Consider the following 24929-nt stretch of genomic DNA (forward strand, 5'->3'; position numbering starts at 1 on the left):
CTCTCCAATCAGATTTCTCCCTCTCCAGCCCTTTACCTTTCCAACCTACCCGGTTTCACCTATCACCTTTCTAGCTATCCTCTTCACCCTCCCCCGACTTTATTGTACTTTTGTCTACCCTCTTCCTTTCCAGTCCCAAAGAAAGGTCTCGGTCCAAAAAAAACAACTGTTTATTCATTTCCATAGATGCTGCCTGACCTGCTGAGTTCCTCCAGCATTTTGTGTGCGTTACTTATCCAAATTTTTCTTAAATGTTGAAATCAAACCCGCATCCATCACTTACGCTGACCCCTCATTCCACACTCTCACCACCCTCTGAGTGAAGAAGTTCACCCTCATGTTCCCCTAAATGTTTCACCTTTCACCCTTAACCCTTAACCCATGACCTATAGCTCTAGCCTCACCCAACCTTTGTGGAAAAAGCCTGCTTCCATTTACCCTTATCTATACCCCTCATAATTTTATATAAAAATATCTCTTTCAAATCTCCCCTCATTCTTCTGTGCTCTAGGGAATAAACTACAGAACTGTTCAGCCTTTCCTTATAACTTAAGTCCTCAAGTCCTGGCAACTTTTCTTGTAAATTTTCTTTGCACTCTTTCAATCTTATTGATACCTTTCCTGTAGGTATTGTAGGTGACACAATACTCCAAATTGGGCCTCACCAATGTCTTACAAAACTTCAACATAACATCCCATTTCCTGTTCTCAATACATGTTCTCGTAATTAATAAAGATGTGTAGGGTTTCTTTGTTGGGTTGGGGAAGAAATAATGAAGTCATGAAGGTGTCTGATTTTCTTACCCCATCGTTCTAACGATTCAATATTGAGAGTTTGAAACACACGCAAAGAATTTCCAAATCAAATCACAATTTGGTTGCCTTTCCTTAATTTGTGGCCCAAAATAACTAATAAAACCCTTGGGACAGGGCATTGTGTTTTGTTCATCTCTGAAAACTGTGTCAGCAATCAATTATTTCATTGTTTCACTTCTATTAGTTTCTGCAGACAGCAATCAAAGGACAATATACAGACCTAATCTTCTAAATCGTTACCCGATCTTTGTACATGAGCTCTTAAGTGATATAAAATCATTAGAAATATGTTAACTTAAAATTTCCAGTAAGGTGGTGGCGCGTGCGAACACAGCGGCCTCTCAGGGCCAACCAAAGGTGCTTTTTTCGATGTAAAATTTGTTTTTAACGATCCAAAGACAGTTCTGCTCCAAAAACATCGGGTCCTGCAGCCTTCAGGGCTGCTCCATCAGTGAGCTGCTTGTTGATCTGAGTAGCTGGACTGGTGTCAGCAGCAGAGCTGGCCAAGGCGTCAAGGGGTTGGCTGAGGCGGAAGTGGTTGAGATCAGCTAGGGCCTGGCCTCGCCCTTCATTGCTGCCCTCTCGTGTTTGAGAGGTGGAATGACAGGCTGGATTGCGCGCATCTGTACACTGCCGGGAGACTCTACCATCAATTGCTGGATATTGTTGCTCAGGGTCTTGCACTATACATGTTTTTTTTAAGTGAATATGCTTATTTGCTCTGCATTTGGAACTATATTACTCACTATTTTGAACGTTTTGCTCCTTGGCCCCAGAAGAACGCTGTCTCATTCACCTGTATTTACATATGGTTTGAATAATTAAACTTGTTCTTATTTGATTTGTCTTGAATTTGAATTCACAATAAATAAATGAACAAGTATAATGTTTGTGTTTTATTTATTTAATTGTGTTCTCTTTATCTAGTTTTAGGACTTACGTGAAGATCTGATCACATTTTAGGACATATTTATGCAGAAATAGAGAAAATTCTACTGGGTTCACAACTTTTCTAGACCAGTGTAATTTGCCTCAGTAGTTGGAAGAGAGATGGAGGATTCACCTACTCTCCTGTGGCTCACTGATAATCAGTAAAGGCTGATTTATACTTCAGCGTCAAACGTACGCCGTTGCTACGGTGTAGCAGCATACCCTACGCCATAGCCTAACGTGCACCTCTCCCAAAAAGTGACTATGCATTGCGGCGATGCAGACCGAAACAACTGTGATTGGTCCACTTGGGAACATCGCATTTCCTCCTACGCTGCAATAGCTTCCCATTGGCCGACTGAAGGGCAGGGAAGGAACTCTGGCTGCAATGCTTTCCATAAAGCCTCACAGACCTCCGGAATTATGGAGGACCCTGTGCTTGATGCCAGTTTGTAGCTCGCTGCTACAGCCTGTTGACTTCCACCTGAAGCTAAAACTCGAATGGTGATTGCCAGTCTCTGAGTATACTGTGCATATACTGACGCAAAATAAATGGTTGGAGACGATGAACCAAATCGTCAAATCTATCTGCTGACATCCAAAAATATTTGAAATGCATTTCCTCATCCATGTCTCTCAGTGGCCGGACAAGCACAGAAAATTCACCCTCCTTCAGCTTCAGTCGCCATTGTTTGAAGTTTGAGTTTCTTCGTGTTGAGTTTCATACAGTGGCATAGAAACCCCACCGCCAAAGAGCATTTTGGCGGTGAATTGCAGAGCGACGCAGACACACCAATGCACAAGTATAAATGCTCACAATGGCGTAGCCCACTTGCGTAGGCTAGTATGCACAAGTATAAATCAGCCTTAAGTCAGCACCCCATTGGACACCTGGTTGCATGGAGCTATAACAACAATCTCTTGCTCAACATCAGCAAAACTAAACAGCTAATTGTTGACTTCAGGAAGGGGAACAGAGCCAAACATGCACTAATCTACAATGGAGCTTTAAATTCCTAATATATTAGAAGACCTGTCCTCGGCCCAGCACATAGATGCAACCACAAAGAAAGTGCTCCAGCATCTTTTACTTTCTTAGCAAATTAGTAAAGGTTGGCTCGTCACTCTAACAAATGTCTAGAGATGAATTTACTGTTGAAGGCATCCTGACTGGTTGCATCTCGGCCTCATACAGCGATTCACATGCATGTCAGAAGCTTCAGAGAGTACTGGATTCCTCTGAATACGTCAAAGGCACATCCCTCCCTACCGCCGGTACTGCCTACAGGAGGCGCTGCCTCAGGAAACCAGCATCTAGCTTCAAAGATAGATGATAAGTCATCAAAGATCACCACCATCCAGATCATGCCATGCGTTGCAGCTACCATTGGGCAGGAAGTACAGAAGCCTGATATACCACACCATCCAGTTCAAGATTAGCAACTTCCCTTCAACTATTCAGTTCTGAACCAACCAGTAAAGCCCTAATCACTACAGTTTAGCAACATTATTATCACTTTGCACCAAAATGGACTTCTGTTCTACTTTTTTTGAATTCTTTCTTGTAAAATTGTGTATTATGCTTAATTTATGTTTTTCTTGTGAATGCTGCTTGTATGATGCTGCTGCAAGTAAGTTTTTCACTGCATACTTGCATACATGTATATCTGCATATGACAATAATCTCAACAATACCTTTGTTGTTCATCTCAATAGCTTACCATCTCATTTGGAGAGTAGCACATTTAACAGTCTAACATCTCCACTGCACAATAATATTTCAGCACCAGCCTGGACTGTGTGCTCCAGTCTCTGCAATAAAAGCTGGAACCCGAAAGCCACTGATCAATAGGCTAAGACTTGGATGTGAAATGAAGAAATAAAAAGCCTAACCGCCTTCCTTTCCCTTTGTATCTCCCTTACCCATGCCTTCATTTAGAATCCTTGGCACAATTATTTACATGAGTTGAAGTAGCCACAATGGATGGTCTATGTCATATAGAAGGAGGGAATTCATAAAGACACAGAAACATAGAAAATTTACAGCACAATACAGGCCCTTCGGCCCACAAAGTTGTGCCAAACATGTCCCTATCTTAGAAATTACTAGACTTCTCCATAGCCCTCTATTTTTCTAAGTTCCATGTACCTATCCAAAAGTCTCTTAAAAAACCCTATTGTATCCGCCTCCACCACCGTTGCCAACAGCCCATTCCACGCACTCACCATTCTCTGAGTAAAAAAACTTACCCCTGACATCTCCTCTGTACCTGCTCCCCAGCACCTTAAACCTGTGCCCTCTTGTAGCAACCATTTCAGCCCTGGGAAAAAGCCTCTGACTATCCACACGATCAATGCCTCTCATAATCTTATACACCTCTATCAGGTCACCTCTCATCCTCTGTCACTCCAAGGAGAAAAGGCCAAGTTCACTCAACCTGCTTTCATAAGGCATGCTCCCCAATCGAGGCAACATCCTTGTAAATCTCCTCTGAAGCCTTTCTATGGCTTCCACATCCTTCCTGTAGTGAGGTGACCAGAACTGAGCACAGTACTCCAAGTGGGGTCTGACCAGGGTCCTATATAGCTGCAACATTATCTCTCAGCTCCTAAATTCAATGCCACAATTAATGAAGGCCAATACACCGTATGCCTTCTTAACCACAGAGTCAACCTGCACAGCTGCTTTGAGTGTCCTACGGACGCAGACCCCAAGATTCCTCTGATCCTCCACACTGCCAAGAGTCTTACCATTAATACTATATTCTGCCATCATATTTGACCTACCAAAATGAACCACTTCACACTTATCTAGGTTGAACTCCATCTGCCACTTCTCAGCCCAGTTTTGCATCCTGTCAATGTCCCGCTGTAACCTCTGACAACCCTCCACACTATCCACAACACCTCCAACCTTTGTGTCATCAGCAAACTTACTAACATATCCCTCCACTTCCTCATCCAGGTCATTTATAAATTCACGAAGAGTAGGGGCCCCAGAACAGATCCCTGAGGCACACCACTGGTCACCGACCTCCATGCAGAATATTCATTCCTTTCCTTTCACGGCTGTCTTTAACCTTTTACCTTGGCAGTCTGAGGCACCCACCTGCTTCAAGCAGGCTTCAATCATACCAGTGCCTAAGAAGAACATGGCAGCCTGCCTCAATGACTATTGTCCAGCAGCATTTACATCCACTGTGATGAAGTGTTCTGAGGAGTTGGTGATGAAACATATCAACTCCTGCCTAAGAAACAACTTGGATCCATTCCAATTTGCCTACCAGCACAACAGGTTAACATCAGCTGCCATTTCATTTCCTCTTACTCAATCCTGGAACACCTGAACAGTAAAGATGCATACACCAGGATGCTCTTCATTGACTACAGCTTGGCATTCAATATTCTAATATTCCCTCAAAGTTACTCAATAAGCTTCAGGAACTAGATCAACTGGATCCTTGATTTCCTTGCTTGCTGATTTCCCAGTCAGTTCGGATGGGTAACAACATCTCCTCCACAATCTCCATCAGCACAGGTGCACCACAGGGTTGTGTGCTTAGCCCCCTGTTCTACTCACTTTACACTTATGACCGTGTGGCTAAATACAGCTCCAACACCATGTTCAGGTTTGCTGATGACACCACTGTTGTTAGCCAAGTCAAAGGTGGTGACGAATCAGCATATCGGAAAGAGATTGAAAACCTGGCTGCGTGGTGCACAACAACCACCTTTCAATAGTGTCAGCATGATCAAGGGGCTGATTATTGACTTCAGGAGGAAGAAACTGGAGGTCCATGAGCCAGTCCTCTTCAAGGGATCTGGGGTGGAGAGAATCAGCAGCTTAAATTCTTCGGTGTTATCACTGCAGTGGATCTGTCCTGGGTCCAGCACGCAAGTGCTGTTACAAAGAAAACACAGCAGTGCCTCGACTTTCTTAGAAGTTTGTGAAGATTTGGCATGTGATCTAAAGTTTTGACAAACTTCTATAGATGTGCAGTGGAGAGTATATTGACTGGTTGCAGCACAGCCTGGTATGGAAACACCAGTGTTCTTGAACAGAAAGCCCACAATATACCGCCCAGTCCATCACAGATAAAGACCTCCCCATGATTCAGCACATCTACGTGGAGTGCTAGCGCAGAAAAGGACTCCCACCCTCCAGGCCATGCTCCCTTTTCACTGCTGCCATCAGGAATGAGGTACAGGAGAGTCAAAGCCAACAGCACCAAGTGCAGGAACAGTTATTACTCCTCAACCATCAGGCTCTTGAACCAGAGGGGATATCTTTGCTGAAGTTCACTCACTCCAACACAAACTGTTCCCACAACCTCTGGTCTCACTTTCAAAGACTCTTCATCTCATGTTCTTGATATTTTTGCTATTTATTATTGTTTTTTTAAATTCTCCTTTTGTATTTGCACAGGTTGTTGTCTTTTGCACGTTGGTGTTTGTTCATCTTCTAGGGTGCGGTCTTTCACTGATTCCATTGTGTTTCTTTGTATTTACTGTGAATCCCCATAAGAAAATGAATCTCAGGGTTGTATATAGTGATGTATATGTACTTTGATAATAAATTTATTTTGAACTATAATTTAAAACCAAGTTGCTTTTGCCTATTCAATATGTTGTTTACTGGCTTCAATATGTATGTTTACTAACTTCAGTCTGGTGGTTACAACAGATATAGAATTGATATTGCACAGTATTTACTCTTCCATATTGATAAGGACACCACCAAATAAAAATGTAACCTTGTATTTCATAAATTCTTTAAGAAACAATATAAGCACAGGTGCTATGCATCTCAGGAAGGTACTGTTTCAGCACAGCTATCAGTGAAATATCCTGGAGATTTAGACAAAATACACATGCTAAAATTCAACAATGTAAACTCAGTTCAGGATTCACAGATATAGACATTAGTATTAACTCTAAAATGGAAAAGTTGCAATCTTTAAATGAAAACTTTGATTTTTTAAATTTGTATGCTTAATTATTAAAAGTTAAATTTAATTATATGAAACTGCAGCTTTTTCATTTTTTAGACTACGATCAAAAAAATGAGGTCACAGGCATAATCCATTATAAATACAGACAGATGAATTTAACAGGGAAAGCTGAAACAAAAATGTGACAAGAAGTCAATGAGGAGAGACAGAAAACGTGTAGATAGATTTTTTATTAAGGTATGATCAGGTATCATGCTTGGAATTCCATCAGAGCTACTCCTCAGTCCTCTGCTGAAGGGGCAGCTGTGTAGAAATCTTCTGCAATACCCACAAAATGCTGGATAAACAAAATTCTTCCACTACTTTGTACGTGTTGCTCAAAGATTTCTAGCATCTGCAGAATCTCCCGTGTCTGCGGAAATTTTCAGCCCATTTAGCCAAACAATAGCTTCCCTAAAAGCTACTGAGCAGAGAGAGAAAAAAAGACCAATGCTTTGTTTATTTTTTGTGCATAGGAGCAGAATTAGGCCAGTTGGCCCTTCAAATGTGTAGCTTAGGGAGGATCAGAGGAATGTTAGAAAGGAGGTAAGGGAGAGGGGAGAGGAGAAAGCGTATGGGGGGAGGGGAGGAGGACTGAGGAGGGGGGGAATAGGGGGACGGGTGGAAGAGGCGGGTGAAGAAAGCAGGGGGAAGATACCCTGGCTAGATTAGCCATGATCTTATTGAGCAGGCTTAAGGGACCAGATGGCCTACTCCTGCTCCTATTTCTTGTGTTCTTATTTCAGTCAGAGCCACCGTGAAAAATATTGTTCTATTCAATAAAGTAGATTAACTGTAAAGTTCTGATACTCTCTACATTATTTCCTTGAAAAATTCTTACTGTCCAGCTTCTTGATTTCAGTGACAATTAAAGCAATAAGACATAATGCAGAGGGACAGAAAAGCAAAGAGGCAGAGAGCCTGGACTGAATACGTGTGGTCTAATTGTCTAAACTGCTACAGATTACATTCAAAATAGTGTGTGCAGTATGAAGATGTCAGCTATAAAACAGTCAAATATTCAGCATCATTCATTCATATTTTAAGCATATTTAACTTCAGCATGATCATATTTAAATAAACAAAATCAGAAATATGATGCAGTCACACAGCCCGACTAAATGATCAACATATAAACATAACACAGTGAGTTAAATACATCCATCTTCATGGAACTGTTAGCTTACTAACATCCTTTTGATCCTATCTACCACTACACATTTTAATTAATTTCCCCTCTTTTTAAAATACATTATATTCTTCATAAACAGAATACATTTTGTTCTTCATGAATAATAATGGAAAATGGCAGTTATGCGTGTAACAGCACAACCCAAAAAAGCAACCGGCGGAAAGAATTTTAGTCAGTGGTTTTAAAGATGTGATTTTTTTTCTTGTCACCATCCCTCTAGCTTACTGTAGAGTCATAGAGAAGTACAGCACAGAAACAGGCCCTTTGGCCCCCTCTAGTCCATGCTGAATCCTTTAAACTGCCTGCTCCCATCGACCTGCACTTGTACTGGCGGCTTGTTCCACACTCTCACGACCCTTTGATTGGGGATATTCCCCTTCAACTTTTCACCTTTCAACCCTTAACCCATGACCTTTCCCTGTAGTCCCGCCAACCTCAGTGGAAAAAGCCTGCTTGCATTTACCCCTGATTTGGTGTGCACATCAGAATCATTGCCTAAAAGTAAGCAATCACTGCGTACGAGTCAGAATGCGGCAATAGCACGGGAGTGGCACAGTAGCGTAATACTATTACAGTGCTAGTGAACCAGATTCACGTTCTCCCCGTGACCGTGGGGGTTTCCTCTGGGTGCTCCACTTTCCTCCCACATTCCAAAGACACACAACACAGGTTAGGGCTAGCAAGTTGTGGACAAGCTACGTTGGCGCTGGAAGCCTGGCAACACTCGCGGCCAGCCCGCAATGTTGCTCATGTTGCTCAGTGACACAATGATGCATTTCACTTTATCTTTCAATGTACATGTGACAAATAAGGCTAATCGCTCTTTAAAATATTTAAAGCACAATGCAGATGATGCAGCAAATGGAATATATGACTCCAGAAATTGAACTGAATATGATTGGAATAAAGTACTGTCTTAGATCTGAGTGGGGAAAAGGGTGGACTGAGGACAAAGCTAATGACATTGACCTTAGGGCTCCTGGGCTATGCTGCTATACTGCTATGATGCACACAGCTGGCAGTTATTCAGAGCTGCTTAACCTAGCTGCCTCCAATACCTCCTCGCAATAGCCAAGGCCAGCAGCTGATTTTCAAGCAGCTGCGTGACAATATGCAACTGACTCTTAACCCCACTGGTTCTCCTCAGATAATCAAAGGGTGAAACAGAGTCTGTTGCCGTGGTAATAGATCTGTTGAACGCTGCACAGATGTCACAAAAAATAATGGTGGAAACCAGAAGAATGATAGTAAATAGACCAGGAGAGGGAGCTTCAACACAGTTCTACTTAACCATTCTGTTTGATGCACTCAGTATTTGCAAAGCAACCAATGTTTTAGCAATGAAAAACATCTTCAATTTATGCTATGTTTCATATTTATTTTAACTCAGCATCTATACAATTAATCACTCTAACATAATTCATAAAAAGTCATCATATGTTTTTAAAAATTGAACACAAAAGTAATTGCTCATGATTTTATCACAGGACAATACTGAATTTGAACCTGTTTAATTACTTTATTTGCCCACTGAATATCTACGTCAACCCAAAGCTATTTCAGAAATCTAAAAATATTTTGGAAAGTTATGCCTATTTATTAGTGTCCTCATTACTGTGGAAGAAAAAGGCTTTAATAATGCATCTTTAACAGCCTCAGGATATCCGATTGGATACGATATCCCACAAACAGTAATGTGACAGTGCCTGGGTCATTTAAAAATATAATACTGATATTAAAAAAATATTGACCTCCCCTCCTTTCTTTGCAATTGGCTCACACGATAGAACAAACGGGTCCGTACTTTACGTTCTCATGCAAAATGCGGAACTATTGCCGGGTCTAGTCTCTCAGAGCTGCACTGCAGCATAATGGTAGATTTTTGTACTGACACTCTCAACCTTTTAGTTGAAACACAAGGGCATGTGGACAAACCTCAGGGTTCTGGAAAGTTGCTGTAAAAAGATCAGCTCTGAAGCTGCTATGTATGCTAAATATGCTCTGTATCATTAATGTATTGTCATGTTGCAAACTGCACGACAAAAAAGCTGGCCTGGTTTTGTAATGCAGTTTTTCATCCCCTGGAGTTTTCTCTTCTGTACCACAATAACAACCCCATGAAAAAGGTTCATAAGCTTGCTCCTCTATTACGCCATGTAAGGCTTCTGTCATTTAAGTGCTATCCCCTTCTTGGGGTTCAAATATTTACCAACATAATGACCAAAGAGATTACATAAAAATGCATTTTATCACAGGGGAAAAGCGCAGAAGGGATATTGGAATACTATTCCCCTGATTTACTCACATAGAGCCAGAGGATTCACAAGTGCTGGTAGAGACTCCTAAATTATTATGAAAATCCTCTCTGACAATTCATTGCTATTTTTTCCAATTCTAATTAATAACCTTTTACAATAAAAATTGAATTCCTTTACAGCTGATTCTGTGTAAATCTCTGGAAGAGTTATAAAGCAAGAGAAAAACAGATGAGACCTAACAATGGTGCCTTTGGCAGGGCCTCCCAGCTCAGTGTTCAAGAACAGTGAAGGTGGGCTCAGCTGTTTAACTTTCAGGTTGGTCTCTGTGCTTTCCTGCACCACAGCACTTCTCCGGACCATTACAGAAAATTTCTTACTAACCCAGATAACAGCTGAAGCTAATGGCTCCCGGTAACCTGATTAAAGGGATCCTAAACTATTCTGAATTTGAAATATTTTGAAATTAATTTAGGGCATAAATCATACTTATCAAAATCTTACACTTTCCAAAACAGCAAGACTGATCCAACAGATAAAGTTTTGGGTATAAATGATTGGAACACAGCAATTTTATTAATTCTATTTTATTGCAAAGATTCTTTGAGTCACACAAATGATTACGTAGCACCACGTGCAGATTACTGCAGTAATTTCATACAGCGTCAGCTACAAGTTTAGGCAGTAGCAGCACAGGATGTGCCGATACTCTGATAAGGCCCATAACAATGACAGCATAATCCTACCTTGGATCAAGAGACACTAATATTCAACCCACCTTACCTCTTTTCAACAGACATTCTTTCTTTGCTCAGTGGGAAATTAAACATACAAGTATTGATCCTGTTTGGTCACTATTCTATCACTAACTGAATGCTTTTAGTGCTTCTTATGAACACAAAATAGTAAAAGCTCTTTGGGTACAAATCAAAACTTAACAAGTGAAAATAAATGTAAATGGGAACTTGGAAGTTTGCTACCAATACACGTCGAAGTCCACCTAGTATCACAGCAAACGTTAAACGTCCAGTAATTCCAGTAAAAGCCGCCAGTTAATATTCTTGACCTCGTGATACCACTGATACAGCTGTCAATTCTGTATATCCACTTGCTAATATCAATGAGTAGCTTACTTGAGGATCTGCTGAGAGTCATTCACGTTGAGAGGAGTCTGATGTCACTATTCCTTAAAGGATATTGATGACCATTTGTATTTTTAACAAACCACATTGAAAATAGACCAACACATCATGCTCCGCAACTTCTGCCATCTCCAAAGGGATCGTACTACAACAAAATTTCTTTACAGCCTTATCCCACCCCTGCTTTCTGCAGGGATTGCTCCCTTCATGATTCCATTGATGATTCGTCCCTCTCCACTACTTATCCCTGCAAGTGGCCAAAGTGCTACACCTTACACCTGCCCATTCACCTCCATCTAGGGCCCCAAACAGTCCTTCCAGGTGAGGCAGCACTTGGCCTGTGAATCTGCTGATATCTTCACAAAATACTCTGCAGATGCTGGGGTCAAAGCAACACTCACAACACGCTGGAGGAACTCAGCAGGTCGGGCAGCATCTGTGGAAAAGAACAGACGTTTCGGGCCGGAACCCTTCGTCAGGTCCTGTCAAAGAGTTCCAGCCTGAAACGTTGTCTGTTCTTTTCCACGGATGCTGCCCGACCTGCTGAGTTCCTCCAGCGTGTTGTGAGTGCTGCTGATGTCTTCTACTGGTGTCCAGTGCTCCTGGTGTGGCCTCCTCTACAGGTGAGACCCATCGTAACTGGGGGACAGCTTTGCTCAGCACTTTCTCTCCATCCGCCAAAAGCAGAACTTCCCAGTGGTCAAACATTATAATACCCATTCCCATTCCCATTCCGACATGCCAGTCTACGGCCTCCTCTGGTGCCACAATGAGACCACCCTCAGGATGGAGGAGCAACACCTATATTCTATCTGGGTAGCCTCCAACCTGATGGCACGAACATCAATTTCTCCTTCCCTACCCCCCTCCCCTCTCCTTGTATTCTCCATTCTGGCCTCTCTCCTCTTCTCACCTGCCCATCATCTCCCACTGGGTCCCCTCCTCCTTCCTTTTCTTCGATGATTTACTCTCCTCTCCTATCAAATTCCTTCCTCTCCTGCCCTTTATCTTTCCCACTCACTTGGCTTTACCTATCACCTTCTAGCTACCCTCCCTCGCCTCCCCCCACATTTTTTATTCCAGTGTCTTCTCCCTTTCTTTCCAGTCCTGAAGAAGGGTCTCAGCCCGACACATGGGCTGTTTATTCATTTCCATAGAAACTACCTGTCCTGCTGAGTTCCCTCCAGCATTTTCTGTATGTTACCTTGAAAATAGTTTATTAATTTTGGAAAGCAATTTCAAATCCTCAAACAACTTTGGTGGGATTTATGATGGATTAATCAATCTATACTTGTCCAACAGGGTAACCACTGTGATGGTGTTGGTTTGCTTTGCAAGTTCATTGAGTGTTTTATGTGGATAAGATAATGGTGGAGTGGATGGGGTCACAGAGAGTATACACTAATGTCAGGCTGCATAAATTTAAATTATGGTAAAATGCAACTTTGTTCAATTCAGTTCAAAAATTCACTAGAGCACCAATGTCTGACAAATTTCTTTTAGGAAACAAAAATTAAATGTTCATTCTTCTCTGGTGTTACAGCTGAGATAATATTTTGGATATCATATTTAGATTCATTTGTATAATATCAATTTTCAATACCAAGCTCTATGTTACTGCTTTATTTTATTCAAACGCAACAACCAGCTAGAATCTTCATTCTATCATCTAAAAAGGGTGGCAGGGTTAGCGCAACACTATTACAGCTCAGAGTTCAGAGTTAAGAGTTCAGAGTTCAATCCCAGAGTCCTCTGTGAGGAGGAAACTGCCCCTTGATTAGGTTAGGGTTAAATCGGGACGGTTGGGGGTTGCTGGGGCGACGCCGCTCAAGAGGCTGGAAGGGCCTACTCCTGCCTGGACGTAGGAGGAAACAGGATTTGAAATTTCAAAATCACATTTCGGATTTCCAGATCTGTCTTTGCCGTTCTCAAGCACTTTACCTTTATGAATGCAAAATACATAGGCCAAAAGATAATAATGAATAAAATTGCAAGAAGAAACACCACCATCTCAGATTTATAACCAAACTGACTATAAAAATGGCTGCTGATTCCAGCTCTACATTGATATTTCTACTCCCACAGCCACGGGATCTCATAAACATCAGAAATCTTTTGTGCTATTTCAAAACAAACAAACTTCAAACCATTTAAAGAAAATAATCTCCCTCTAAGCTTTTATCCACAGTACCTCCTGAAAGACTTCTTTAGATTTCAGAGCCGCAGCCATCTGCTCCTTGGTGTACGGATAAATGACTGACCGGTACTGAGAGCCAACGTCGTTTCCTTGCCGCATACCTGCACATCAAAAACATAGGCTGATACATTTGCAGGTTTCAGTGTGTAACAGCGCTGTAATATATCTTTTGCAGTTAATAATGAATGCTTGGTGAGCAAAATGGATTAACAATGAACATAAACAAGAGAAAATCTGCAGATGCTGGAAATCCAAACAACACACAAAATGCTGGAGGAACTCAACAGGCCAAGCAGCATCTGTGGAAAAGAGTACAGTCGATGTTCCCAGTCCTGCCGAAGGGTGTTGGCCCGAAATGTCAACTGAACTCTTTTCCATAGGTGCTGCCTGGCCTCCTGAGTTCCTCCAGCATTCTGTGTGTGTTGCTAACAATTAACATGTTGTCTATAGTTGAGTGCTGTTAATTATGAAATATTAATAGAAAGCATGTGTTCTTGATGCTTACTGTGACTAAATGTAAACTTAAGATGTTAAGTTAAAGAAATCTTTGAGAAACAAAAATATTTTAATAAAAATGAATAGAGAAATAATTTTATTGTGATTGGTGACCTGCTTAAAAAATACTATTTGTACTGAACGCACTTGTCAAAAGGTACGTATTGCCTTTTCTTCAAACCAACTGATCAACTGAGAATCAAATTAGCAATTTATCTGACCCATCTTTTTAAGTAAAGGTACAATTTTGGCTGACACAACAGCATATTTTGCAGTAATATACTGTCCTTTGTGAGGCTACATTTAATTTAATTTAATAATGTATATTTAAGCTAGATTTTTAAAGGTACCTATTTGGAACTGTTCATACATTTCTCCAAGAAAATTCTAGGTTTAATTTCTCCCGAGGAATGCAAATATATGTTAATATATGTCACCAAAAGGAAATGCTTGAAGAAACAATTCTCCAGCCTTGATAAACAAGCAGTGCTGATTTGAAACTGGTACCTGTTCAGACTTACGTTGATTAAACCATAATACAACCAACCTGAATCATGCCTAGCTAAGCAAAGTGCAGTTAGCATGTGTACACTTGAAGCCAGTTTCACTGGTGACAAGATCCCAGTTAACCCCAATATTTGTGAAGCACTAACAGAGCACGTGGCTCTCTGCGTAAACTTAAGCAGCTTAATAAATTCCTAGGAAAGCCAACAGACCTTTTGAAGTTTGCTTTGTACGGGTCAATAGACTATCCCAGCCAAAATGGAAATCTGAAGTATTGCAACAAGCCACGTTACCGTGCCAGAATTCTGTCTGGGTGATTTCATTGTTCTGCGGCCAAGCTACCCAAGCAAAATCAAATCCAATTCAAAACAACATAAACAGTGTTACATAACAATCATTTTGGATTCAAGTTTTGGATGAGTAACACCCCCGATTTAGGAGTTGCAGTGAGGTGTTGACAGTGAAGTTAGTGAAATGTATGAAGAGAAAACAGACTTCCCTGTGCCTTCAGCTCTGAGAGGAAACAACGCAATGAAAAAGATTCACAAATACGAGGAAATCTGCAGATGCTGGAAATTCAAGCAACACACACAAAAAATGCTGGTGAACGCAGCAGGCCAGGTAGCATAATGAAAAAGATTATACCCTATATATACTCATGCAAAACTACGAGATGAGCAAATAAAGCTCTGACAAGAATACAATGACAAGAAACAGATCCATTCAATTGGAAGTGTTTGCCTTTGTTTAAAATGGCTCCCAATATATGGGAAATTGTTCATGTTTTTCAGGGCCTCATTGTTGTGGGAAAGATTGCAGAGAACTTTGATTTGTGGTTTTTTAGTACAAGGCCCAATCTCACATATGTTTCAGTTAATGAGTTGTTAATGATTTTTCGTACTGAATGATTACTCAACCCACACTGGCATTCCATCCTGTCACCAGGACCCATAATGGTTTAGTTATATATTTATTGGGATATAGCACCCTTCGAGTGGTGCTGCCTAGCAACTTTCAATTTAACCTAGTTGATATGATTTAACAATTTACAATGACCAATTTATTATAGATTATAGGCATCCGTTAGTCTTGTGAGACCATGGATTTGCGCCTTGGAAGATTTCCAGGGCGCAGGCCTGGGCAAGGTTGTATGGAAGACTGGCAGTTGCCCATGCTGCAAGTCTCCTCTCTCCACGCCACCAACGTTGTCCAAGGGAAGGGCATTAGGGCCGATACAGATTGGCACTGGTGTCATCACAGAGCAATATGTGGTTAAGTGCCTTGCTCAAGGACACAACACGTTGCCTCAGCTGAGGCTCGAACTAATGACCTTCAGATCACTAGACCGACACCTTAACCACTTGGCCATGCGCCAACACACTAATGACCAATTAACAAACCAACTAGTACAAACTGTGGGAGGAAACTGTTACTCCCGGAGGAAACCCACGCAGTCACGGGGAGAACTCCTACCAGACAGCAGTCGGAATTGAACCCGGGTCGCTGGTACTGTAAAGTATACCACGCAGCCGGTTTGCTCACCATCGCTATCAGATGTATCCCCTTTGGGAGCCCAGGAAGTTTCACCTCCCAAGTGAAATTTCTGAGATGGAGCTTCGTAGAGGACTAGGGTGAGGGAATATGAACAGCAGAAGGCAAAAGGAAACTGCACAATGGTGATCCTTAAACATTTCTACCAAGCATGTGTGGAAAGGCATCTTTCGACAAAATTAAATTCTGTTCTGGATTTGCTGTTAATACGAATTTTTAAATGACAGCAAAACCCATGTTGAACATACAGGAAGAATCCTGAGAACTATGGGTGTACAGAAGACATGCAGCTATCGAAAAACGCTTACAACTAAAAGGTACTGGTGTCTATACCATGTCTGCTACACCTTTCACTGCCTTGGTGGTGGAGAAGGCAAGCAAACATGATGGTAAAATTATGGGGCATGCAAGCAGATAATTTAAAAATCTGCATTCCCTGTTCAGGGCCCTATTGCAAATCATCAACCAAAGAATCCTGAGCAACATGTTCCTAGAGCACAGCCTATCTCGAGGCAGGATCACCTCCTTTGTTGTCCAGCTCCGCAGCCGTGCCAGCTTTCTGACAGCACACATATTAAACATGAAAAGGACAGCCCTAGGTAACCAGCAGTGAGCCAGGAACTTGATTGTACTGCTCAAGTGACATAGTAAGACTGCTACCAGAAACAGGCAGAGACCTCCATGGCACACAGTTAACAATCACAAATCTGGTGGAATTTGTGTTTCATTTCAATTGATGCCAGGATCTTGCTGGGAAACGTTCGATATGTGCTGCACCTTTGGATTAAGGAAGTTTGCACTGAGCACAACGTCAATGTCCTACTTTACTCTGTCAATGGAAAGACGACGTGGATGTTCCTCTTTGCTTCAGAGAACTGAGGACTATCTTGAAGCAATGGTATGCTGCAAACTAAGTGATCACAGACCGCACTCTGAAATTAGACAGTTTAAAAAAAAGCATCCTCGTCAACATGGCAGCCCTAACTAACCACATTGTTCTTGTCTTTCTAACTGCTCTGAGCAACAGCTGCGGCAGTGATGTTCTACTTTTAGAAATAAATGCATTGCCCTTTAAGTTTTTGAAAGAATTGTTTCCTAAAGATAAACATTGATAAGACTTCCAAAGCCATTCTTCTCTCCACCCTCTCCCTTCACTTGGCCTTGCTCTCTCCTGCCAACTTGGCTGCTCCTCAGCGTCCTGCGAGTCCGAAGAAAACCCTGTGCAGCACCAATAGCTAAAGGAGAACTGTAACAAAAGAGGCCACAAGAAGTAGCACTGTAAATAGTCGTCTTTGAATCTGAGAATTAAATTGCTTAAAAAGCATGAAAAAGGGTTAAGAAGTCATGAATGCTCACACCAGCAATTAACCAGTCTGTGTTGAATTAACCTTTAAAATCTGCTACAAAAGAGACCTTCCTCTTTGATAAGCACGTCTAAGCAGCGTATCATACTTACTCTGAAGTAAATCAAGGATTAGGGCACTCAGAAATGGGAGAAAAAATATAACTAACATAGCACACTAATTTAAATAAATATTTTTAAACCTCTAGTATATTTCTAACACATTATCCTTGGAGGAAGAATACCCAAACTGGTTGGTTGAAGAAAGGATAGTGAATCACCTCCATTTAAATTCTTTGGCACCTCTACACTTGTAAAGCCAAAGTTTAGTCAATTCATTTTGAGCCTCTTCCCAGTTTAGGAAAATTTCCAAGAATACAAAAGAAACTGCATTTAAAAAGAAAACTATGGCGAGTTGCCTGGATTAAGATTTAATAAAATTCCATAATTTTACATTCTAACAATTCACTTTTGTTCCATTATTGCTTTTAATATGAAGATAATTGGAGCACTACTTGATACCTGAATTGGAAATCCAATTATCACCAGCAACACCTTTCACCACCATCCCCACACCCAGTAACCCACTATAAAAAGTTTACAAGGTGGTAAGTAAAAGCAAAGGTTATTTGGTTTTGTCACAGACAAGCACAGATTCCAGTTGTGAAAAATTTGTCATCTCTTTCCATATTGTGTATCACCCCACATTCTATTACAATTGGAAATGCAAAAATAAAACATGCTGCAGACTGTTACTGACTCCCAGTGGACAGGATTTTGTCAAAGCAACGCTAATTCCTCCAAGTTGAAGAATCATAATATTTTTTCTGGTTCAATTGACTCAGTTTTACAAAGAATCTCTGCCCACCTTCTTTTTTTGCCTTCTTCGATGTTTGGACCACGTGTGGTTTCAAGGTTCATTTGAAACATGTTACTGAAACACTAATTACCACAGCAGTAATTAGGAATATAATGAGGAGCTGGTCTATTCATTACTGTACCTTGTGTTGGGTCATGGCTCTCCCAGAAGACCTTGAGCAATTTTTCAAAGCAGATTTTGTCTGGCTGGTACACAACTCGCACTACTTCTGCGTGGCCAGTCATCCCTGCAGAAGGACAATATTACGTGCTGCATGTTAATATTTATTATAGTCACAAATGAAAAACTCCAGTGGTGTAGAATTGTAATCTTTCACACTTTTAAAATTGCAATTTACCCTAAAATAAAGCAATTGGTTAAATATTAAGCAAATTCATTGCCTGAATCATTTACTGAACTTAAACATGTTATGAATAACATCCCATGAGTAACTCTGCAGTCTGCCCCCAGCAGCAACAATGAAGTGAAAACACGATTTTATTATATTATTAGGATTCCAATTCACTCGGAAAAAAAGCACCCTCCAATGCAACATTCTGCGCAAATGCTCACTTTTAGTGCTGATACCTGTATTTGGGAGGACTGCCAACAAGATAATCCATTATTTACTCAGTCTCTATGTCTCATAGAAAACACTTCCATTCTCAGTGGATTAGCATAATTAAGCACTAAGAAAAGGAGCTAGCTCACTTTTGAAGATGTACTATAATGGTTGAGAAAGGAACGAAACATAGATTACTGAAAGATTAGCATCTAGTCATTCCAATGTTAACTTCAATCACCAGGTTTTCTGAGGCATTAATACTGGTTTAATCTTTATTCAGCAAACAAACTTAAACTTGCATTTTGAAATTTAGGAGAAAAAAAACAGTGAATACCTAGCCCTTAAAGTATTACATAACTTACATAGTAGGATCAAATCACCATTAATATGCATTTCCCTACAATTACAAATCGACTTATAAAAAAAGCATGTGTCAGTTGCCAAAATAACAAATTTTACACCACTGAATTCACCATTTTTCCATGCTTTGAAGCTTAAACATATATTCACATTACTGCACCGGAATTTCTGATTTGGGCTCAGTGGATGAAGGAGGCAGGTGCAAAGTAGGTGATATTGATACAGGATGTTGGAAACTGCTAGGGAATTCTAAAATTACAAATGAAATTTTGTAACAGTTTCCAACATCCTGAATCAATATCACCTAAATCCAAGCCAACATCAAACTGCTTATCAGGAGGCAAGAGATTTTACCAACAGCTTGTGTTCCATTAAGTGCTTTACACCTTTTACATGATTTGTTTTAATTTGAAACAAATCTGAAGTCAGAGCGGCAGTGAAAATGGAACTTTCCATTGACATTAAAACTCCATTCTTGCTGAGGGTGCCATTTGGCAGTATTCCCACCACAGCTCCATAACTGAGGAAGATACCAGATTGAATTTGTGGCTGTGAAGAGTGGACGTAGGCTGTAGTTTACAAACTTACAGAGGCAGCATGGAGTGATTAAGGAAATGCGGAGAGATGTAACACAATAGTTTTGATGAACTCACTCCAATTTAACAAAATGTACAACATAGTATGCAACATGCTCCTCAGTCTTTATACTTAAGAATACTTATATATAAAGGGCAAATTTAAAGTCTACTGCTCTACAGAAATAAATTGTGAGAGAATTGTATCTCCTTTATTAGTGAACAATTCTCTTCTAGTTTTCTGACCAGGAACATCTAGCCCGCAGAGATCATCCCATACTTCGAAGTCAACCTTAGGCTGGTCCAGCTATTTAACATTTATGAATGAAGAGGTAAGGGTTATGATCAGCTTCGAAGTTTCTTGCTACAGGTGATCTCAGTGAAAGCTTATACAAATTCAAAAACACTCAGGTGTACAGTCATGTAATTAAAGATTAACAATGATTAAAAATACAATATACCAATGCACCTAATGAAGGAACCATAGTCCCATCACTCTTCCTCATTCACTGAGGATTCTTATCCACCAAGAATTCTGCAAAGTAGCTAATCATCTCAAAGTTCAAAGTAAAGTTATTATCAAGGTATTGTGAATGCCTGCAAGAAAGCAAAATTCACTTTCTTGCAGACATTCACAGTAAATACAATAGAATGAATGAAAAACTACACACAAAGACTGACAAAGAACCGAAGTGCAAAGGAAGGCTGCAAATACAAATAACAATAATAATAATATTGAGAATGTGAGTTGTAGAGTCCTTGAAAGTGAGTCCATAGGTTATGCTATCGATTCAGAGATGAGATGACTGAAATTATCCACGCTGGTGCAGGAGCTTGATGGTTGAAGGTAACGACTGTTTGTGAACTCGGGGGTGTGGGAGCTAAGACTCCTGTATCCCCTTCCAGATGGCAACAGCGCGTGGCCTAGATGATGGGAGCTCTGGATTGTTTGTTGCTGCAGCACTCTTTGTTGATGTGCTCAGTGGTGAAGAGGGCTTTCCCTGTGATGGACTGGACTGGAGGCTTTCCCATTCTTGGGCATTGGTGTTTCCACATCAGGCCATGACTCAACCAGTCAAGGTGCCTCCACTGTGCATCCATAGCAGTTTGTCAAAATTTTAGATGACATGCAGAATCTATGCAAACCTCCAAGAAAGCAGAGGCATCATCTTGCCTTCTTTGTGACAGCACTTATGCGCTAGTCCCAGGAAAGATCCTCTGATATGATAGCGCCAAGATATTTAAAGTTACTGTCCTCTCCACTTCTGATCCCCTATTACGGACTAGCTCATGGACCTCCTGTGGTCAATACCCAGCTCTTTGGTTTTGCTGGTGTTGAGTGAGAGGTTGTCGTTTTGGCAGACTTTTTGTCTCCCTTCTACATGATGATTTTTCACCATCTCTGATTCGGTCAACAACACTGGTGGCGTCAGCAAACTTAACTATGGCATTGGAGCTGTACTGAGCCTCACAGTCACAGGTATACAGCGAGTAGAGCAAACAGCCTTATGATGCTCCCATGCTGATGATGATTATGGAGAAGATGATGTTGCCAATCCACAGGCATTGGGATCTGCAACTGAGGAAATTGAAGATCCAGTTGCACAAGGAGGTATACAGGCCTAAGGTCTTGGAGCTCACTGATTAGTTTTGAGGGGACGATAGCATTGAATGCTGAGCTGTAGTCAATGCGGAGCATCCTGGTGAGGTATCTTCACTGTCCAGGTGTTCCAGCGCTGAGTGTAGATCCAATGAAATGGCATCTGCTGTTGACCTGTTGTGACAGTAGGCACATCGGTATGGATTCAAGTCCCTCCTCAGGCAGGAGTTGACATGTTCCACCCCACCAACCACTCAAAACATGCTTCTGGATTGAGACAGGTCACCATGCTCTTTTTGAGCGCCGGCTTGACTGAAGCAGGTGGGTACCTCAGACTGCCAAACTGAGAGGTTAACCATATCAATAAACAAGCCAATTGATTACAACAGGTCCTCAGTACTCAGCCAGGTATACCATCTGCTTTCTGTGGATTCACCCTCCTGAAGGATGTTCTCACGTTGACCTCAGAGACTGAAATCATAGAGTCATCGGGGGCTGTGGGAGTTCAGGAGGATACCGCCATGTTCTGTCGGTGTTAAGCCAATGTACTGTAAATGTGACTTCTCCGAAGTCGAAATTCTGTAATTCATGTACAAAGTGAAGACAATGACCAGATTATTACACCTTTCTCTTATTCCATCAATGGTACAGTGCAATTGATTACCCAAACACTCAATTTAATCCATTTATTTCTGATCAGGGTCTCAGCCCGAAATATTGATTCTTCATTCTTCATTGATGCTGTCTGACATGCTGAGTTCTGCCAGCACTTTATGTGTGTACTCTGGATTTCCAGCATCTGTAGAATATCGTGTTTAAAATTTAATCAGACTATTCAATAACAAAATAAAAGGAGACACTTCAATTTTACTTTTAGCCATGGTTACTAATCCTCTGATCTTTGCACTGGTATTACAGATGACCAATATAAATAGCAATAGAATGCTGGATTTATACCAAATCACTTTTAATAGGTTATTACAATTAGATCTTTTAGCTTTGGTTCATTTCAGCTTCTAAGTCTAGACTATCATAATCATAGTGTTTTTTGAATACTTATTACTCAATATTACTACAATATTGCAAGACATACAGTGTCTATAAAAAGTATTCGCTCCCCCCCCCAGAAGTTTTTATGTTTATTATTTTACAACATGAAATCACAGAGGATGTAATTTGGCTTTTTTTTTACATTGATCAACAGAAAAAGACTCTTAAATTCCAAAATAACATCAGATCTCTACAAAGTGATCTACATTAATTACACATATAAAACACAATAATTGATTGCATAAGTATTCACCCCCTTCAAATTAATATTTAGTAGATGCACCTTTGGCAACAATTACAGCCTTGAGTCTCTATCAGCCTTACACATCTGGACACTGCAATTTTCCCCCATTCTTCTTCACAAAACTGCTCAAGCTCTGTCAGATTGCTTGGGGAACATGAATGAACAGCCCTTTTCAAATTCAGCACCAAATTCTCAATTGGATTGAGGTCTGGACTCTAACTTGGCCACTCCAGGACATTAACTTTGTTGTTTTTAAGCCATTCTTGTGTAGCTTTAGCTTTATGCAGACTGCATCAGATTTTCCTCCAGGATTTCTCTGAATTTTGCTGCATTCATTTTACCCTCTACTTTCACAAGCCTTCCAGGGCCTGCTGCAGTGAAGCATCCCCACAGCATGATGCAGCCACCACCATGCTTCATGGTACGGATGGTGTGTTTTTGATGATGTGCGGTGTTTGGCTTATGCCAAAAAGCTCTGTTTGAGTTTCATCAGACCATAAAACCTTCTTCCAGCTGACTTCAGAGTTTTCCACATGCCTCTGGCAAACTCTAGCCAAGATTTCATGAGAGTTTTTTTTTCCAACGTGGCTTTCTCTTTGCCACTCTCCCATAAAGCTGCAATTGATGAAGCACCCGGGCAACAGTTGTTGTATGTGCAGCCTCTCCCGTTTCAGCCACTGAAGCTTGTAACTCCTCCAGAGTTATCATTTGTCTCTTGTTGGCCTCCCTCACTAGTCCCCTTCTTGCACGGTCACTCAGTTTTTGAGGACGGCCTGCTCTAGACAGATTTACAGCTGTGCCATAATCTTTCCATTTCCTGATGACTGATTTAACTGTACTCCAAGGGATATTCGCTGACTTGGAAAGTTTCTTGTACGCATCTCCTGACTTGTGCTTTTCGATAACCTTTTCGTGGAGATGCTTGGAGTGTTGTTTTATCTTCATGGTGTAGTTTTTGCCAGGATACTGACTCACCAGCAGTTGGACCTTCCAGATATAGGTGTATTTTTACTACAATCAATTGAAACACCTTGACTGCACACGGTGATTTCCATTTAACTAATTATGTGACTTCTAAAACCAACCGGCTGCACCAGTGATAATTTGGTGAGTCATATTAAAGGGGGTGAATACTTACGCAATCAATTATTTTGTGCTTTATATTTGTAATTAATTTAGATCACTTTGTAGAGATCTGTTTTCACTTCAACATGAAAGAGTCTTTTCCTGTTGATCAGTGTCCAAAAAAAGCCAAATTAAATCCACTCTGATTCAATGTTGTAAAGCAATAAAACATGAAAACTTCCAAGAGGAGTGAATATTTTTCATAGGCACTGTAAATACCACAGTATTTCATTCTTTTCATTTCTCTTCAAGTTAAAGTGTTAGCTAAATGGTGAAATGAAGAAAATAGACTCGGTAATGAATTGAAATACACTTTCTTCTAACTTTTCAGGTAGGTGAATTGAAGATGTTTCGGTTTATTCAGCGAGAATGCATCTCAATAGCCCTCTTCCTTGAAATTCTCCCTCTCTCTGATCCGACTTGCCTCTTCCCACTGTATTCCTCCTTCTGAGCTTTCTCCTCCTGATATTACACTGAGATTCTTCACACGCCCTATAATTTGAATACACGTGACCCATCACATATGACCTCCTACCTTAACTTTCCCAGTTAAAGTCATTAAACGTAAATGTTCTGCTCCTTAAAATTAATAGATGGTGGAAAAGTAACATGGTTGACTGCTTTCCACTCTTAATTTTGCCTGGAGCAAAATTTATATGCTCTATTTGTGAATTTCTTTAAATAAACAAGTTTTAAATGTTAAATTTTCATCAGAAACAAAAACAGCCTTTAAAATGCTCAAGTTCTCACCTTACTACATTTTCCAAGGTTGATATATAGAGTTTCAAACTTTATTTACAATAGTAGCAAGCAAAAAGTCATGCTCCGTAAACAAACACAGAACTGATATTTATAGTCGCAAGTGCTTCTCTATATCAATTTAGCCTACCTGATGTGAAAATTTTAAATAAATGCCAGCCTATTATACAATGAAACATTTTGCAAATCTATGTGCCATCTATTTTGAAGCTTGGCAGAGTAAGCAAGGACATTTTCAAGTCTTTGCAGAATGAGGTGGTGCACCGTACCTTTCCAGGATGAATTATCTTCTGGTTGGTATCAGTGCAGGTGCGGAATTTTAAAGTTTTCAGTTCATAAATTAACACTGTTTCTGAATTTAGGTTTTGTACAAAGCA

At 40.6% G+C, this 24929-nt stretch overlaps 1 protein-coding gene across 4 annotated transcripts in view; it reads right to left on the minus strand.

Moving 5' to 3' along the window:
• The window catches only part of msraa (methionine sulfoxide reductase Aa), a 358153-nt gene that overhangs the window by 91990 nt on the left and 241234 nt on the right, over window positions 1-24929 (minus strand). For all 4 annotated transcript variants that reach the window (XM_063035622.1, XM_063035623.1, XM_063035614.1 and 1 more), the window contains 2 exons: window positions 18417-18521; window positions 13518-13624 (listed from right to left, as the gene is read on the minus strand). In XM_063035622.1, coding sequence (XP_062891692.1) covers window positions 13518-13624; window positions 18417-18521 — 212 coding nt within the window. The remainder of the gene's footprint in view (window positions 1-13517; window positions 13625-18416; window positions 18522-24929) is intronic.

The sequence above is a fragment of the Mobula hypostoma genome, chromosome 2 (genome assembly GCF_963921235.1).
Source record: "Mobula hypostoma chromosome 2, sMobHyp1.1, whole genome shotgun sequence".
NCBI lineage: Eukaryota > Metazoa > Chordata > Chondrichthyes > Myliobatiformes > Myliobatidae > Mobula > Mobula hypostoma.